The 15,105-nt window shown below is 34.6% G+C and overlaps 1 protein-coding gene across 2 annotated transcripts in view; it reads left to right on the forward strand.

The window, feature by feature from the left end:
* Positions 1-8,817: 8,817 nt before the first annotated feature.
* Positions 8,818-15,105, forward strand: part of Uba3 (Ubiquitin-like activating enzyme 3) — a 66,432-nt gene continuing 60,144 nt past the window's right edge. The window contains exons 1-3 of one of the 2 annotated variants that reach the window (XM_068353713.1): positions 8,818-8,947; positions 12,966-13,116; positions 13,241-13,442. In XM_068353713.1, coding sequence (XP_068209814.1) covers positions 12,981-13,116; positions 13,241-13,442 — 338 coding nt within the window. In that variant the 5' untranslated portion in view covers positions 8,818-8,947; positions 12,966-12,980. Of the gene's footprint in view, positions 8,948-12,817; positions 12,837-12,965; positions 13,117-13,240; positions 13,443-15,105 lie in introns of those variants that run through there. The other variant, XM_068353714.1, reaches the window with a different exon arrangement.

Consider the following 15,105-nt stretch of genomic DNA (forward strand, 5'->3'; position numbering starts at 1 on the left):
GATGAAATATGTCCTTGTGTAGAAAATTAAAGTAGAATTCTAATCAAAGGCTTAAGAAAATTGAAACTGGGAGAGACAAAGTTTGACGAAAAAGAAACTAGTTCAGGGTCATAACAATATTAAAATAAAAAGTGCTAATACCCATCAGAAGATGGTACAAGCTCCTATATTGATTGTATTAATCCACTAATAGCATTTCACGAGATGGTAAAAGTATTTTTTTTTAAAGTTTGGTTTTAAGACTACTCAAGCTTAGGTGAATTTTTCTGCTACCATCTACATTAAATGCAGAAGAGCCAGCTTTGGTCCACTTTAATTTAGATAAACTACAAGAACTTATATAGGCATCCTAAGTGGGTCTGATTTTGATAACGGTAGAATTTAATGTATGATTTCAAAGCATAAAAGCTCCCCCCCCCCCATTGTTATCGGACCATCCATTTTTGGTAGTTCCTTCATTTTGTTGCCATACTTGAAAGTGAGACAGGAAAGATCTTAAATGCTAGAAGTGTATAAGGAAATGGTTAATAAGCTTTTTTTCCCTCAAGGTGGTGGAGTTTTCCTCATAAGATGAAGTATAGTATTAGAGTATCTAACCTGCTGTATCTCTCCTGTAGGGTGTAGTGCATTCAGTGCAATTAATACTGCACTTAGGCATTAGAGTTCATTTGTCCCCAAGTTACACTTTCTTAATTCCATTCTACTTATCCTCTCTTCTGGCTTCTTTACTTCCATCTTGGTGTCCAAACTCTTCTTTTACCAGTGCCAGGCTATTAAGCCCAGATTTATAATTCTAATCCATGCTTTATATCGACATTTTCTAATAAGATATTGATTTATTATTATTGCAGAGTATTTATATTATAACTGAACTTTATATACAGTATTTACATATTTAGTACTCCCATTTTGCCCTAAAAAGAAAATTACAAGATTGTATAGTGAATTGGTTTAAGGGGTTTGAAGTGGTAAACCCACTAATTATTCTTGCCATGGCAGACACTAAAGTTTGAGGGTGTAGCAGGTCTGCCTATTCATATCGATAAGCTTTTCCAGCGTTAGGACTGGCTCATAAAATGTGGCCTTCTTTTTTATAGTCTCTTAAGTTTTATTGAAAGGTTCATTTATATATTACATTAGCTATTACATTTTTTAAAAATTATTTTGAATATTTTGCACCTGTATTTTCACTTAAAAATTACATAATAATTGGCAGTTCATGATCATTGTTCCTAATTAATGGAAGTACAATATATCAGGAGAAATTTGGTGTTATCAGGTGACACCGAAATAAATCATTTTAAGATTATATCTTAATCTTAGTATTTTGTTACATTTTCTCCAAGTTTTCTAAGAGTTCAGATTTGTATCCTTTGATTCTTTAATTAGTTTGGTTGTGGTCAACTATGCGCTGATCCCATAGACATTCCTATGGTCTTGTTCCTTCTCTATATTCTGCAGTAGTAGAGTTTAACAATAAATGTAGACTTTTGTGTCATTAGAAATTTCTTAAGCTGTTAATAAGAGTATTGTTTTAGGGGTGTTGAGATTTGTCATAAGTTGCAAAGTCCTCTTGAAGAAAAGTTTGTGACTAAAGAATTGCTCGAAGAAAATAAAGTTGAAGAGCAATAAGATGCATATAAGGTTTGAATTCCAACTAGGATAAGGTAAATAGCTTGCTTGTGAGATGATTGAGTATTGTATCTTAGTATTAATAGAAAGTTAATTCATTAGGTTGAGAATTAGTGCTCGATACATTTCTTGAGGTATGCTGTATTTACCACACTCAATCTTGCCATTACTTAATCATTTTGTGATCTGTCTTTAAAGTCCTCAGTCCTGTGTGCTTAGCAAATGTACTTTGTCCCAATTTTAACTGTAGCTCTTATTCATAAAACTGACAAGTGGTAAAAAAGCTCATCCCACTACCTGGTCCCAAGTCCAGGTTGCATGCTTTTAGTATTAACTTTGTTTTCCATATGTGCAAGGATACTTGTTCTGTATAGTAGTTATTTAATAAATTTTATAATTTTTTACTTTTCTCACTTATACTTTTCCTGTGATAATTTTTTATTGACATATTGCTCATAAGACTTTGAGAAGCCAGAAGTCTTAAACTTTATACCATTTGTATTTCAACCAGACATCTAGGAATAGTTAGGATAATTTGTTGCCAATTCCTGAGTATTCCAGTGGTCGGTGAAAGCTGCGAGGACCCTCTGGTTTGTGGGTCAGCTTGCAACACCACAAAGTAAATGATAAAAGATGAAACATTGCAATTTAGTATAGGAGGGAGTACTTAATATCAAAGTTTTATTACAGGGAAGTGAAGTGTATAAAATGTTCTCCAGAATCATATCTATCTGGATTTTCTTCCTTTGAGGTAAGATGGAAGGTTTGGTAAGTTCTTAAAAAGTGGTTATGATTTTTTGTACTTTTTAAAGCTTTGCCAGAGTGATAAGGACATTAGCTGAAAATATGGAAACTAAATATTTCTGGTGGTAAGATTATACAAGATGTTTTAGTGATGGGGATCACACGTAATGAGAGGAAATTTTATTACAGTACTAGATTTTAGAGTAAAGATTAATGTATAGTTGCTCGCTGGACGTTGCTGTAGCCTTAGGCTCCCGAATGATAAAATGCGTCAAACACTGAAAACACTTACTTTTACAGTATACATGTTTATAAAAAATATTTTAATGGTAACACGGAACACTGCACTAATCAAAAGGTTGCTCATTAAAATCCCATCTTGACAATGTAGTTAGTCCCTGTAAGGTGATAGTGCCATCAGAGCACTATAGGCATTATTTCAGGGTCAGTGGATTGTCTTATTGTACTCGCTGTTTAGCTTTATTTACCTCCCTTGAATGCTCCTCCTCCATCTTGGCATCTGATCTCTACTTTTACTTCATACTGCAACTACTGTGTTTTATCCCAGTGACTGGCAGCCTGAATGGCCTTAGGGCTAGTGAGAAGCATTGTGGCAAAAATATGTGCTTGAATGATAAAAGTAGTAATATTCATACAGAAAAAAAAACTTAATTTTATCATCATGGTACACAAATCTCTTAAAATAACTTCCGAGACGACAGCATGTAGGTGTCTAATATGTATGCAGTAAGACACTGAACACAAATAATTTATTTTAGTACAGAGTAAATCTTACATTGTTGATAACTTATAGAAAAGTCCAGTGTTGTTGAAAGGATCTTGGAAATATTACTTGTAACTGTATCAAGCCTTAAATCTTTTAACATGCTCTGCCCACAAGCATGATTGGCTGGCAAATCAGTTATCATATTGCTCCTTTGTTTTGGCAAGCAGTAACATAGATGTGCTGTGCAAGACACCTGTTTGGGTCACTATTTAAGGTAGAACCATAATTACCTACACAGTAACGTTTAATTGTTAGTCTCTTATGATTACATGAATTGGTAGTGAGGTGGCAACCAGTTATAATGCTTGTTGGTAGAGCATGTTGATATTTTATATTGGACCCAGTTGCTTCAATAAATTTTACTTGGCCAGTATTGTCAATTGAAATTAGCAACAAAGAATCAGGAGTCCGGTATTAAAGCAGCTTAAACTACTCTACAATATTTATGGATTTAAAGTGGAATGTTGCAATAATCCAGTTTTTGTACTAGAACTGCAAAATGACCACCAAAGAAAACTGACTTTCTATGGTTACAAAAGGGGTCTTAGAAGCATCTCAAAACACACAAGTCTAAAAATCCCATTATCCATGACATTTCTAGAAACTGACAAAAAGGATTGAAAAGGGAGAATGGATAACCTTACTATCCTTTTGAATATAAAGTTTATATTCATGAATGTTTTAAGTTTTCTGTCTCTAAAAGCTTTCCAAAAGTAATTAGGGCTAGATTCTGAAAACATGGGAGTTGGGTGACATTGTATCTAGTATCAGTTGGATAGTCCTGTTTACTTTATTGAAAAATCTCTTGATACCAAGGGATGCACTGGTACCTTCCCAATGGCCTGCTGGAACTAGCCAGAACTAAATATTTAGAAAGGCTATGGGAAATGATTCTGTTGAGGAATTTGGCTAGGGTCTAGGTAGGGTAGGTATTTGACTTTTCACAGATTACCTAGGATCATTATTCTTGTGGGTTTAGGTGAAGTTAACATGGATTTTTGAGATATGCAGGCCTATAGTATAAGGGTTTATAGCTTTAATGGTCTTTGCTTCTGTTTTAGTCTTCTAATAGAGTACTTGCACTTGTCCTTAATGGTATCACAAAATCTACTGGTATTTTACAGTTGGAATATGTAGAGTTTCTCTGTTGATGGTGATGTTAGGTAGGGAAAGTTAAGAGTTTAGCAGCATCTTCCATGTACTTGTTGATGTGGGCTCGTTTTTTAGTTACCTTTTGAGTTTGTAGATTCTTCCAAGATTGGCCTAAATTTCAAAAGATACAATTTCAATTCTTAGTTACCTTTTGAGTTTGTAGATTCTTCCAAGATTGGCCTAAATTTCAAAAGATACAATTTCAATTCTTGATGAATGTATGTTATTGAGGAAAACATTCTTTGCACTAAGCAACCAATTAAAATGAGGTTTACATATTTCGTTCATATGTAGACTTTACTTCAAACTTTATCAAAATTTGGATTATGATTTACAGTTAAGAAACCCCACTACACTACTGTACCTGGTAGGAAACCTTCGATTTTAAAATGGCATAGTGATAGGGCAATCTCTCTCCAATAAGAATTGTGGAAGAGGGTATGATCATTCCTGGATGTAGCCTATAACAACTTAAGAACAATTTTAATGCTATGAAAAATCCTCCTTCAAATACAATACAGGCCTCCTATAAGACCTTAAATGTAACTTTTGTGGGTTTTATGTGCCAGATATCATTCCTGGATGTAGCCTATAACAACTTAAGAACAATTTTAATGCTATGAAAAATCCTCCTTCAAATACAATACAGGCCTCCTATAAGACCTTAAATGTAACTTTTGTGGGTTTTATGTGCCAGATATCTTAGATTTTATCATTTATTTAGTAATGATTTAATTTTGTTTGCAGACTACTGTACTCAGTATGTTAGATACTTGTTACATTAACAAGTTGATCATGGTTACCAATACTATATCACTTCTGCATTGTTTTTCATTCCATCTTGTCAGTGGGACAATTTTTCCCTAACACCTCTCAGGAAATGTAGCCTAGTTACTATACTGGGGTATTGTAAGGATGGAAAATAAACCCTTTTGCTAGTTGTCACATACCTCCATATCTATTAATGATCATTACTAGGTGGTATTCATTCTAACATTCCCAAGTTTTTTGTTTTGTAATTAAAACATCAGATTAATTATTAACCATGGTTTATGGCAGTCCAGGCTGGGCAAATTGGGTTGACTTTTGGTTATTATTAATGTATTATTATTAGTTTCTAAGCCACAACCCTAGTTAGAAAAGCAGGATGCTATAAGCCCTGGGGCTTCAACAGGGAAAATAGCCCAGCGAGGAAAGGAAACAAGGAAAAAATAAAATATTTTATAAACTTTAAAAACATGAACAAAACAAAAGGAAGAGAAACAAGAAAACTCTAACCCAAGACTGGAAGACCATGGTACAGAGGTTATGGCACTACCCAAGACTAGAGAAAAATGGTTTGATTTTGGAGAGTCGTTCTAGAAGAACTGCTTATCACAGCTAAAGAGTCTTCTACCTTTACCAAGAGGAAAGTAGCCACTAATCGATTACAGTGCAGTAGTTAACCCCTTGAGAGAAGAATTGTTTGGTAATCTCAGTGTTGTCAGGTGTATGAAGACAGAGGATAATATGTAAAGAATAGGCCAGACTATTGGGTGTATGTGTAGGCAAAGGGAAAATAAACTAAACAGAGAGAAGGATCCAATGTAGTACTGTCTGGCCATCAAAGGGCCCCATAACACTAGTGGTAGTATCTCAATGGGTGGTTGGTGCCCTGTATACTTACTTTAAGGGCTGTTTTCTTAGTCCTGTCATACACGTAAAAGCTCTGTGCCCTGCAGGACCTAAAAGATTTGTTTGTTATAAACATTCTTATATCATTATAGTATATTTTGGGAATAGGTAAGTCTCCAATATCTTGAAAGCTTTAATACCATCAGTCTTTCGGATGTCTAGTGGTAGCTTGTTATGCAATCATAGCTACGCCATATATCTGAAAGTTTTAGAACCTACAGTAGAGGTGCATTTTGGCTCCAATGATTGAAACTAGAGTACCTTATATAGGTACAGTACTCTAATTGAAACCATCCTTAACTATGCATGTGTCCCATTATTATTCTTTCCATAGCTCTTTTGAGTTGTAACTAGCTTATGTGCTAAGGATTTAGTAAGGCTTCAAGTTTCTGATGCACAAGTTAATATTGGTAGGGCCATCTAATTAATTATTTTCTTTTTAGAGAAAGTGGCATTTTAATTTTCATAATATATTGTTTACCAAAAGTTCTCAATCCCCTGCTTATTCTTCTTTCAATTTCGGTTTCATGTCTTTAGGAAATACTGTCTACCCTAAGTACCTATATTTATAACAATCTCTAAAGGTTCGTCCATAAACCTTATGTGTTGTCTCTGCATTTTTATTGAGCATTATCTTAGCTTCACTCATATTCTATTTCAGTCCTATATTTCTGCTTTCTCTACTCAAATCTTCTATCATCTTTTACAGTTCCTCCCATCATTCATTAAACAGAACTATTGCATTTGCAAAAATTAATTTGTTAAAGTATTCCCCATTAATGTTAATTACTACATTTTCCTGTTCTAAATTCTTACAACTTTTAAGAATTCACAGAAACGATGTCATCAGGTTGTTCATTCTATTTTAAAGCAATTGTTGTAAACCATAAGTAATTGTTGTTTATTCATCAGAAAATGAAGCAATTGCTTAGGATTTATATAAGCATTTGTTTGAGCTTGGTATTTGGTACTTTATAACACAAGCATATCCTTTGTTTTATTCGTGGGACTTGAAGAAATTAAATCATAAGCCAATCAAAAATATTAGCTGAAAGTTTTATTCTTCCGGCTATGTGTATGCGTGTGTATGTATGTACATGTATATATCATTCAGTTCTTATCATGTGCTGGATTCTCAATGACTAGCTGTGAGTGAGAGAATTCTTATATTTATCATAAATAGTAGGTTGGCCAAGGCACCAGACCCTTGTTGAGATATACTACTGCTAGAGAGCTATTGAGTCCTTTAACTGGCCAAAAGGAAGTATATTGGATCCCTCTCTAGTTAAGGTTCATTTTTCCTTTGCCTACACATACGCCAAATAGGCTAGTCTGGCCTATATTTTACACATTCTCGTTTTTCTTTATACACCTACCAATACTAAACTAACCAAACAATTCTTCACTCAAGGGGTTAACTACTGGACTATAATTGTTCAGTAGCTACTTTTCCACATAGTAAAGGCTGAAGCTCTTTAGCTATGGTAAGAAACTCTTCTAGGAGGACACTCCAAATTCAAACCATTATTCTCTAGTCTTTGGTAGTGTCATAGCCTCTGTACCATGGGCCTCCACTGTCTTGGGTTCGAGTTCTTTTGCTTGAGAGTACACTTAAGCATACCATTCTATTTATTTCCTTATTTTGTTTTATCAATGGGCTATTTTTTTCCTGCTGGGGCCTTCAGGCTTATAGCATATTAGTTTCCCAACTAGGGTTGTAGCTTAAAAAATTATAATAATGTTTAAGAATAAAAACATGATAAGTTCATTATATAAGCGCACAATCACACGCATACATGCAACCTTGCACAGCACTCACACACATGCATGCATAAGGGGATATAACATAAAACCGAGCATTGCATCGGCAAGTTTGTTGGAGTTACCCATTAAAACCACGATCCCACCGCTACCCACCTACATAAACCCATTCTCTCCGGAGGGGAACTGTAATATATATATATATATATATATATATATATATATATATATATATATATATATATATATATATATATATATATATATATATATATATATATATATATACATATATATATATATATATATATATATATATATATATATACACATATACATATATATACATATATATATATGTATATATATATATATATATATATATATATATATATATATATATATATATATATATATATATATATATATATATACACAGATATATATATATATATATATATATATATATATATATATATATATACACAGATATATATATATATATATATATATATATATATATATATATATATATATGTATATATATATATATATATATATATATATATATATATATACACACAGATATATATATATATATATATATATATATATATATATATATATATATATATATATATATATTATATATATTATATATATTTTATATTTTATATATATTATATATTTCATAATATAGACATACATACATACATACATACATACATACGCGCGAGCCTCCTGAGTTGGGTAGTTAATTGTTGCAGTAAATTTTTTCTTAACATTCATGGTTTCATTAATTGCTACTTACTTCCCTCACCATTAGCCTGTCACATTCAAGAATGTTATGCCAATTTCAACCTTTTTAGTTTATGTAGTAGGCCTACAAATTCTAGTTGGCGTATTTGGCCACAAGTTACACCGGTGGGGAGAAAAAAGAAAAGTATTTTGTAATTTTACATAAACTAGTATAGTTGCAATTTTTCAGAAAATGTTAGTTCATAATCCACGGTTAATCTTTTTGTATTTGAATGAATAACTAATTTTTTAACTGTTACTCTGGTGCAGAGTCCGTACATTCTTGGTCCTCGGACCTCAATTCTTAGTTACTTCTCAGTGAAGTTTATGTTATCGTCCGCGAAACACCCCAAGTTAAGTTCTGTTTGTTGACAGCTGATCGCCGAAATTTTGATACAGGTATGCTATTTAAAAGGCCTTATAGTATAATTGTAATTGTTGTTGCTCAGTTATATGATTATAAACTTTAGAGGCATTTAATGTCAGTGCACTTGCTATAGGATAGACTATTACTGGCTTTGTTGGTAATCTACCGGTAGTCTAACTGTACATTACCCTATACTATGATTGTTGTCTACCTGCGTTATTATGGTAGCCTATTGCTTGTTACGTCTTTCCAATCTATATTTAGATGCATATAAAATAGGCTCACTTGTTACGTCTTTCCAATCTATATTTAGTTGCATATTAAATAGGCTCACTTGTTGATTTGTCATTTTTTTTTAATTTTTAAAATTCCAAGACTTTATTGGTGTACTGTAATTTAGCTTAGCCTCGCTAAAGCTCAAATCGAAATTGGGGTGTGTTTGTGATAGCGGCCACCTGCATGTATTATTATGTCTAACTTAGAATAAGCGGGGTCGCAGGTTAAGTTAGGGGGAAGATTAGGTTAGTTGATGTCCAGTTTTGATATACGCTCGAGGAACTGGCCGCTGATATGCAAAGGTTCCTCGAAATTATTGCATATAAGGCTAATAGCCTTTCCTTCAGAAACAACAGATGTTCCTCATTCAAATAAGGGCCAAGGATGCTGCGTTAGAGTATCATTATTACTAGCCAAGCTGCAAACCTGGATGGAAAAGCCGAACGCTACAAAATCAAGGGCGCTAGCAGGGAAAGCAGCCCATTGAGGATAGTGAATGAGAAAATAGCGGTTTTATTTTAGTTATAGTCAGGACAACATTTTTTAATACAAAAATTTTTTTTTTCGGTATTTTTGTAGTGAATTACAGGGCAATGTAACCTAGGAAAAAAACTACTGTTTCTTATAGAAAAAATTACGCTCTCTTAAAAAATGACACTCGTTTCCGTCGCAAATGAATAGTTTCAGAAATATATATACATCTATATCCTACGATAATGGGGGACCCCCAGTGGGAACTCGGGGTTTTGGGTGGGGAAAACATACTGTACTGGGGAAAAGATATATAATTGTTTTCCTATAGTAAATATCGTGAATTAACCGAATTTGATGTTCATTTCAATCGGAAACAAACAGATCAACCAATTCGGATAACTTTGAGTTGCACGGTGTCACTTCTCTTAAGAACGAACGATAACATTAGCAATGTTACCAATAATACACGGTGTTACCAACGTTGACGTATGGTACACAGAGTTACCAACGGCACGCTGACATTACTAAAGATAGTAATGATAGATATTTCCATATGTATTTTAAATAATTTCTCCATATAAGTTTTACTCAATATATAAAAAGTACAAAAAGGGCACAGAACCTAACAAACCCACCTAACCTAGCCTAGTAGTATGACAGGTCACAAAATAACATTTGATCTACATCGGACGTTGGCAGCACTGGTTACTGTATTTTTTCATGACACAATCTTTGTAACGGCGCCTCCAAAGTTTATCCATTTTCCTCCGGTTATTATAATTTCAAGAAGGTAATGTATAGAGAAGAAAAGGCTTGTTTTACGTTTATATATCGATTCCCCAGTATGTTTTCCCCACCCAAAACCCCGAGTTCCCACTGGGGGTCCCCCATTATTGGAGGATTTAGATGTAGTGTATATATATTTCTGAAACTATTAATTTGCGACGGGAATGAGTGTCATTTTTGAAGAGAGCGTAATTTTTTCTATAAGAAAAAGTAGTTGTTTTCTTAGGTTACATTGCCCTGTAATACACTACAATGAAACCAAATTTTCTCTGAAAACTCCAGTTTTCTTGAGAAATGTCATATGATTTTGGGGTAATGAACACTAGGCGAGATATAACCACTAAAGTATCCGGAGGTAATGTCAAAATATCAAATAAATTATATATAGGAAGTAGTAAATAGAAAATATTAAATATGATGCCTTTGCAGTTGGTTGGGACAGACCTGGTGTAAAATTTTAAAAGTTATTTCTGAAAAAAGCACTTTTTGAAAGGGAAACAAACACAAGAACACCACCTAACCTAATTTAGGAGTCGTATTATTACATACTTATCAACCAAGGGCTATGATTATTATTATTATTATTATTATTATTATTATTATTATTATTATTATTAGCCAAGCTACAACCCTAGTTGGAAAGCAAGATGCTATAAGCCCAAGGGCTCCAACAGGGAAAAATAGCCCAGTGAGGAAAGGAAATAAGTGATGAGAACAAATTAACAATAAATCATTCTACAAACAGTAACAACGTCAAAACAGATATGTCATAAATAAACTATAAAAAGACATATGTCAGCCTGTTCAACATAAAAACATTTGCTGCAAGTTTGAACTTTTGAAGTTCTACTGATTCAACTACCCGATTAGGAAGATCATTCCACAACTTGCTCCTTTGCAACCCCTCTCCCACCCCCCCCGCAGACTTCCGTACCCTCAGCTTACCCTAAGAATAAGTCTCAACCCAGTGTTTGCTTCTTAACCGGCTTCACTCTTGGCAAGGTAACACTAAATTATATTATTTGATAAATTGTAAAAGTAGCTTTATGTTATCGTATTTTAGACAGAGATAAACAAGATCTCCTCGTAAAGAAAATCAAATTCACAAGTAATAAGATCAGTAACAACTTGAAATAGGTCAGTTATATATAAACTATAGAACAAGGCTTATGTCAATCTGTTCAAAAGAAAAGTTTATAAAAATTTGAACTTCTGAACTTCCACCGCTAGATTTGGATCTTAAATACTGTGTAGTGTTGAGTTAATGAAGGGGAAGGTATGAATGTTAGAATTAACTGAATAACTAGTACTATGTACATGATAGTACAATCTTGGGAAGAGCTGAATGCTAAGGATGGTCAGAATTATGAAAAATCTTATGCAAAATGCATAAGGAACTAACTGAACAATGGTACCAGAGATTAATATCCAGATGAGGAATAAGAAATTTGATAAACTGTAAGTTCTGGTCCAAAAATTTAAGATGAGTCAGCAGCTAAAGACCAGCTGGAGAAGACAGGAGAACAAGACTCGAAACAAGGTAGAATGAAAGAATACAAGCATTTCTTTTAGATAGACTAATCGCCAAAAAGTGTGCCGGAGTATACCCCTAGACGAGAACTAACCCAAGACACTGGAAAACCATAGTACAGAGGCTATGGCACTATCCAAGAACAGAAAACAAGTGGTTTGATTTTGGAAAAGAGCTGCTTGTCATAGCTGGAGAGTTTATTCTACCCTTACCAAGTGAAAAATATCCACTGTACAATTGCAGTGTTGTAGTTAGCCCTTTGAGTAAAGAAAAATTTGGTAATTGTTTACAAGACTACGCTCTCCATTTATTCCCAAATTATGCAATCCTGCAGCTCTTTTCTTCTTGTATAGTAATTAGGAGGTTCTTTAAATGCTGGAAAAGCAAAAAATGGCAAGATATGTTGAGGAAGGGGGAAGGTTTTTTTTTTTTTTTTAATATACAGTATATCAAATGTACGCTGGCGTTACGAACTTCTGTTTATGTACGCTGGCATCACAAATTCTGTTTGGTTGACTATGTTGACATGTCATTTCCAAGTCGTATACAGTAGTGAGGAAACCGAGCTATTTTCTTTTTATAACTCCTTCCCCCTTCCTCAACATATCTTGCCATTTTTTGCTTTCCCAGCATTTAAAGAACCTCCTAATTACTATAGAAGTCTTATGGCTGTTGTATGGTTTGGGAAAATACAAATTATTTCCAAATTTGTTATATTTCTAAAGGTGCCAAAACCAGTCTTCACTTAATTTATGTACATATATTGTTTATTGTAAACTTATTTCAGATATTTCATATGGTTGAAAATTGCAGTTGTTTTTATCTACCCATTGCTGCTGTTTAATTACATTTAGGTAAGAAATTAGTTTGGCTCTTGTTCATGGTTTGTGTTGACTTCAAGCAAGAATTTTATATAAGGCATCATTAATGTCTTTATAGTATACTGTAGTTATAAGTCACAATAATCTTTTTCTTTCTTTCAGAGATAACACATCAGTATGGTTGACTGGGGAGAAAGATGGGGGGAAGTGAGAAAATTACTTGAACGTCCTGGACCTTTTACCCATCCAGACTTTGAACCTTCACCTGATACCTTAAAAATGCTTCAGGAAAATATTAAAGTTCTGATTATAGGTATGCCAATCTTAAATGTTCACTAATGTTGTCTAATTAATGTTTTGTTTATTTAATTTTTTTTATAAATACATAGAAATATTATCTTTGTACAATTTTTAATTAGTTTCTACCTCCTCCTCAGGTGCTGGGGGATTAGGATGTGAGCTTCTGAAAGACCTAGCACTCATGGGCTTTACAAATCTACATGTCATTGACATGGATACAATTGATCTTTCTAACCTAAATCGCCAGTTCTTATTTAGAAAAAAAGACATTGGTCGTCCTAAGGCTGAAGTGGCAGCGGAGTTCATCAATCAACGTATTAAAGACTGTAAAGTTACACCGTATCCTTTTGTGCTGAATTATTGATACTGTATCTATCGATTTTAAGTTGCATTCATATATTTGAATTCTAAATTTTTATGATTTGTTTTCTTGTTACAGTATTGCTGACTTCCAATTTAGATACAGTTCAGTACTGTATATTTTTCCTGTTTGCATGAGGATCTCTGTTCAACCATTTTTAATTTCTGGTTATGAGTAACAAATAATACCCTAAGGGTGAGATGTTTTATGGTAGTAAAGTTTATTGAAACTAATACTGTACCTTGAATGATTATGGAGGTTCTGTAGCATTTTGCATTAACTTGTAAGAATCCTTTGAAGAATATATGGACTTTTCTGTTCATGTTCATGAAATGGTATTTGTTCCAGCTCCATATACGAACACTAGTAGAGAGTAGTTACACCTCTCAAAAGCTTTAATTCACCTGTCGCCAGAATATATCTCCAATGTAAAGTGTTACACTGGAGATATATTTTGGCGACAGGTGAATTAAAGCTTTTGAGAGGTGTAACTACTCTCTACTAGTTAACGGAGGGTGGGTAGTGGGGTAGACCAACCACCCCAGTCCCACCTGCACTAGTAACAAACCGTCACTTTTTATTTTGGCTCGGTGGAATACAGACGTCTTACTCCCTGTTAAAAGCAAATAAAATTTCCCAATACTGGCCTTAACGCTTTTTCAATTCCAGGTGTGTCTGCCCATGGGGATCATTAACAGGCGGGTTTGTCCTGGCATTGAAGGGCGCCGTTGTAGCACTTTTTGTGTTGCCGGTGGAGACTGATCATCACGATCTCTGCCCGGCGTGTAGGGGTCACTCCTGCACGCGGGAGTCTTCGTACAATGATTGTTGGGAGTGGTTGCCCTCCCAGTGGACAAGGTTTAACAACCAACGGAAGAAGAAGGCTGAAAGGGATTCTTCCCTTTTCGGGGTCATCCTCGAAAGGGAAGAATCCTCGCCATCGAACTCCATTGGCTCGACCTTCCTCGGCTTCCTCCAAAGGAGCAAGGCCTAAGGAGACAGAGAGGAATGAGATTTCCTCCCTTCTTGTGGATTTTAACGTCCTTATACTGTATAAGAAAGGAAGGATGCTAAGATAATTCCCAAGAACTGGCACTCTACGGCTGAGCGTCAACCTCGAGAGGAAGGTCACTCAGCCCCAGCGTCTATTTCCGTAAGACTGGGTCACAGCAGCCTTCCTCCTAAAGCTCATTTCTCTGCAAGAACTCTGTTGACGATTTCAACCCTCCCCTGGCTGCTATGAGTGGCAGCTCAGAAGAGGAGGAACCCTTTGACTAGGGTTCAGAACACTCTGACGAGGTGCTGGCGATGTCCACCAGCCCCAAGATCTCTCCACTAGAGTAGAAAGAGACAGACCATCTCTTCCTGTTAGTCCTCCTGCATAAAGAAGGTCAACTCACTAGGGGAACCAGATCAAGTTTCAGCGAAGGGCAAGGACATGATCCTGGACCTCTTCTATGAGATGCCAAGACCCATCAAGACTAGGTGTTTTAAACTTACCTTGGTCAAGGGAGGTTAAGGTAGCAAAGAACAGGGCTTATGCCCAGGTGACAGGAGCATCACAGTCCCTCCAGTCTGTGAACTCTCTCTCGATTACTTCCTCCTCTGTATGTATGGCAGAGGAAGTATTATGAAATAGTG

The sequence above is a fragment of the Palaemon carinicauda genome, chromosome 30, assembly GCF_036898095.1.
Source record: "Palaemon carinicauda isolate YSFRI2023 chromosome 30, ASM3689809v2, whole genome shotgun sequence".
Lineage (NCBI taxonomy): Eukaryota > Metazoa > Arthropoda > Malacostraca > Decapoda > Palaemonidae > Palaemon > Palaemon carinicauda.